General features: G+C 26.2%; 1 protein-coding gene across 1 annotated transcript; it reads right to left on the bottom strand.

Moving 5' to 3' along the window:
• Positions 1 to 1,349: 1,349 nt before the first annotated feature.
• LOC135923793 (uncharacterized) lies at positions 1,350 to 2,838 on the bottom strand. Its single transcript, XM_065458738.1, has 2 exons — positions 2,583 to 2,838; positions 1,350 to 2,526 (listed from the first exon to the last, which is right to left on the bottom strand). Exons 1-2 carry the CDS (start codon positions 2,656 to 2,658, stop codon positions 1,442 to 1,444), a joined length of 1,161 nt encoding a protein of 386 aa, XP_065314810.1. The 5' UTR covers positions 2,659 to 2,838; the 3' UTR covers positions 1,350 to 1,441.
• Positions 2,839 to 5,210: the final 2,372 nt, after the last annotated feature.

Here is a 5,210-nt window from a genome sequence, read left to right as displayed (position 1 = left end):
TTGATATGGACATTGTAAATTGTTTTAGGAAGAGGCATGATAATTAAATTTAAAAATCAATAATATTGTTGTAGTATTTTCAACTCGGCTAATTACAATTTTAAATTTGTTAATTTTCTTAATAAATGATTATATTTATTTAATTAGGGTTATATAATAATTTAAATAATAATAGTCCATTAAACTTCAAATGTTAATGCTAAATTAATATTTAGTGTGTGATATTGATATATTTTTATCACAGAATTTGATTGCAAGCTTTCATAGTGAAAATATAATTTATATGTATTATTCTAATCTAATAATTAAAATAGTATAAAAATGTTAGTTTTATTAATTTTTAAATAATAAAATGAAATCTATATATTACCAATAAAATTATAAAAGAAATCGTTCAGGGGGCAATTAAAAAAAAATTATATTTAGTTCAAGGGGATTTTAAGGAGCCATTAAAAAAAAAATTTGCTTCAGGGGGCTATCCAAATTTTTCAGGGGGCTCACGTCCCTGCGCTCCCCTAGTGACACCACTGCTTTCAATAGGAACTTTTGAATATCAATAAATCGGTAGGCATAATTAAATTAATTAAAATAAAAAAAGAAACGATAATCATATTTTATAATTTTTATGGTTGATTTTTTTTATAAAGCAATCATAAATGTATATGAATCTCTTGATTAAAATTATACGAAATGATTTACAAATATATTCAAAATATATTCTGCACATTTAAAAGTGCTAAATTTATACTACAGACGAATTTTATCAAAATAATAGAAATTTTCTGAATCCCCTCTTATTAAAATATAAGACAACATTTCTTTTCCATACCCGATAAAATAAAAGGAAAATATCGGGTTTGAATATATTTGCTACTATTTTAAATTTAATCTGGGATATCAAAGGTTTGATTGTATATTATTTTATAATTTTTTCCATTTAGATTATTTCTTATAACATATACTAAAAAAAGAGTTTTGGGTAAATATTTTATTATTTTTAGATGAGGTCTAAAAAGTTTTTCTCACATGGGTAAGGTCATTTTTGGTCGATAAAATTTCTCATTTGCAGGTCTCTAGTGCAAATATATTTTTAATATTTTATTAATAAGGTTAAAAAAATACCGGAGGGGGGGGGGTGTATCCATTTAGCCACATTCTAAATATGCCACTGTACTTGTTAAGGAACATTTAAATTAATATCCATTGTAAGGAAAAATTTCTCACTTCATTGGAAAGTATTATTTAAATAAATTAGCCCAAGGAAATTTAGAATATATACATAAGTTATTACACTACAAATCAAAAAATTATATTTTTAAATAAAATTAGAATAAATCATAAAGCAAGTATTTATATTTCAAATATCCGCCATTAATATAAATATTATATAATATTCAAATACGTTTGAAAGTTATTATAGGAAGACAGTTAATATTATACTCTATCTACTTAGTATACAATATTTTTGCGTTTCCGCAGAATCTTCTGGGATTCTATGAGCCAATGAAATCTTAAAATCGTTATAGTCGATAATGTTAGTATATCTTTTATAAAAACCTCCTTCATAGTTTTTATAAGATACCTTGACCAGATATTTAGAATCAGTAGTTCTCCATTGATCTAGTGTTATAATTGCACCAAAACCGGGTCTATTGGTTATCGGAATATCAAGCATTGATAAAAATAGAGCCAGAGCATAATCTTGTCCAAGATATACATGGACTCTTCTAACATTATCTGCATTGCACTGATTATTTTCAAAGCTATCACTGCTTTCCTTCATGTCATTTAAGATCTTTCTCATCAAAAATCCTGATGAATATTTGAGAATATGATCATTTCCTTTGCCCAAATTGGTGAAAAAAAAATTGGCTATTGATTGAAGTCTTTCGTAAACAGTTTCATTGACCCATGTTGGCAGAGGATTGTTAAGCAATTTGTCCATAGCTACGGTATCCGCTATAGGTACTATCATGACTGGAAAATCCTTGGCCTGAGGCCGACCAGCTTCTTCGAAAACGAAAGATATCATGTCTTTATTTTTTTCAACTAAGTTTATAAATAGTTGGCTATTTGGGAGATAATCCGTGATAATATATTTCACTAAAGATTTACAGTGTATGCCTCCTGAAAGTAATAGGTCAGGTGTGGGGGGTATCTCAATAATATTACGCCAAGATTCACTGCTAAAATTTTGTTCGATATGTAATTCTTTCGCGATTATTACAGCGCTTTCAATACATTCTGGCATCTTTAGGGAGTAAATGAATGTGTTGATATTGGGTTTAAAATCAAAACTAATATTATTACAAATCCATTTGGAAGATGTACTCTCATTGCCAAAAAATGGAGATGGGACGGGTTTTAAATATTTGTAAATTTCTTTACCTGTTCTCTCCATTTGATTTCTACCCTTATCAGTTAGGTTTCCTGGTCCATTTTTGGCAAAATAACTTTTGTAAGATGGGAAAGTAATTTTGGGGTAAATTTCTCCGGGTCTTATTATATAGGTTCTGCTTATTAATCCTTTAAACGGAAAAATTAAATAGAAAAAAATATTTTAAAATAAATTTATTTTTTACCTTCTTCCAAATTCGGATTAAATGTAATTTGGGCATTTGCGACAGAGAAGTATAATATCATTAATAATTTTGTCATAATATCTTATTTTAGCTTAAAAAAATATTTTTTTTTATTTTGACAAACGGGTTAGGAAAAAGCAAAATTTTAGTTTTGCCTAGAGATTTAAAAGAACAAATTATCAACATATTATTATTTAATATATTATATATGAATTTAAGATATTTATGTTAATTAATCCAAAAAAAATCACATACATATTATTTTGCGATAAAAGTATCATTCAAAAAACGTTCATTGTTTGTTAACTTAAAAATCCAGGGTCATAGCTTATTAACAAGATCATTATAACTTGATGGATGAAATTCATTGTTCTATAAAAAATATGATTATTATTGTAAATGTTACAAACTTTACTTCAAATTCAAGTGAATGATATATTTTTTAAAATTTTTTACAGTTTCCTGGAAAAACGAGATATCCGGAACTTAGATTCATCATGTATAGTAAAATTTATATAATATAATGGCAAATCGTAATCAGGCACATGACGTAGCTCTTACATTTTCTTTATGAAGGATTCAATTAAAAAACCTATTCAACCCTGTCACAATGCAGGCCATCAGCCTTTTGCATCATGGAATCCAGCAGCTGTCATGTTTATAATAAAAACTGAAATCATAACATAGGTATTAAGGTTTTGAGTTATGTTTTTTAGCATAGATTAAGAGTTTGACAGCAAGGGGGAAGTTAACTTTTTTTTAATAGAAGTAATAAATATTTTTAAATATACCCGGTCCGGGCCAATAGATACCCACGCCGGGACATATTTTTAAAGCTAAATAATTTAAATCGCCATTACTAACTAAAAATTAAAAAATAATGTAATTAATTTTTAAAAAATCTGGGCCGGGTCTGAAAATATAAAAACCGAGCCGGGCCGAAATTTTCTTAAAAATAATCCCTACCGGGGAGGGAAAATTGTACCTCTGCAGATCTCTAATATATATTATACACATTTTGTAAAAATGAAATAATAATATTATGGCTGAGAATTTAATTGTATACAAAACTTATTAAATCTTTAAAATACCACTTGATTATTAAACCTTCTTTTACTACCAATTTTAATTTTTTTTTTTTTTGATATTCGACTTTTTTATTATTTTTAAAAAAAATATTATAAAATAAATTATATAATTTACAGAGGATTAAAAAATATATATTAAAATGGATACTATAAAAAAAATATATATATATATTTAAAAAAAAGGTGGGTATATATTATCCGCTGGCGAAGGTAAAATCCTTCATTGGGATCCCCTGAGATCTGTCTCATTTTTCCCTATGATTTTGATGAAATTGAGGGCCTCGTTTCCAAACATGCCTAGGGTATTGGTAACGATAGGAATGAACAAAGTGTTGGCGAGGCCAGCGTATTTATTTTTTTTAAGGATTTCTGCCTTTTCGATAGCAGAAAAATTCAATTTGTTTTTATTTTAATTACAAAAAAAATTATTAATTAACAAAGATTAATGATATATACTTATTTACACATTTATTATATACTTATCTTCTTATTAATTGTAAATAATTAAAATTAATTATAATGCTAATAAATCTATAATTGGAAGCATAAAAACGCGTGGTTTAAAATATTGATATTTAGACGAAAAGGGAGAGGTTTGATCCACCCCTCCCCCTTGGAAATATTTAAAGAAAGAAAAATTTGCTTTCATATATTTTTTAAATTGGGAAAATCCTCCTTAATTTTATATTTATAGAAAATCACTTAATAAATTTATTCTTTCTTCCATATCCGAATGAAGTTAGTAGTAATATTACCTTTAATCGTTTATATTTTCACCGCAATCCATCTTATTTACAAGTCTCGTTAACTACTTTTTATGCTACCATTATTAAATTTAAAAGTATGTCAGCACGACAGCCAGAATTGATGATTAATTTTTTTTTATTAAAATTCAATTTAATGTTGTTAAATGCTTAGCTCACACAAGTCTTTCAGTTAATAGAATATTATTTTAATTTTTTATTATAATTGTTTTTAGTGCCTCTATATTTTTCGTTATATTTTGAATCTTGATGCCTATGTGGAAATTTAATTATTTTGCTAATAACTCTTTTTATTTATTTTCTATCAAACGGATTGAATCACTTAACGAAAATGTATACTAATTAATAGGGTATTTGGATCAATTTGTAAAAAGGACCCGATTAAGATTTTAGCCAAAATAATATTATGTAAGCCTGGATTTTTGCTCATAGATAGCAGAAAGGTTTGAACCTATATTTTGCCAAATATATAGGCTTACATAATATTACTCTGGCTAAGATTTCAAAGCACCATTTTTTAAAATCTATCCAAATCGGACCATTCAACACTACTACTAATTATGCATTAAATATTGACTTGAGCTTTATAATTATAATTAGTGCTTTCAAAAGATTGGCAAACTTCATGCTTAAGGCTGCACCTTAATAATAGACTCATTATCATATCATTTTTTTTAAATATAAATTTATTAAAAATATAATATTTTAATTATTTAATTTCTTTATCTATTAAATAATATTTATAAAGAGTGTAAAATCATAATTCGAATAGGAGA

This window comes from Gordionus sp. m RMFG-2023, chromosome 2 (assembly GCF_954871325.1).
Source record: "Gordionus sp. m RMFG-2023 chromosome 2, tfGorSpeb1-WG-v2, whole genome shotgun sequence".
Taxonomy (NCBI): Eukaryota; Metazoa; Nematomorpha; class Gordioida; order Chordodea; family Parachordodidae; genus Gordionus; species Gordionus sp. m RMFG-2023.
This window is presented reverse-complemented; position numbering and strand designations above follow the sequence as displayed.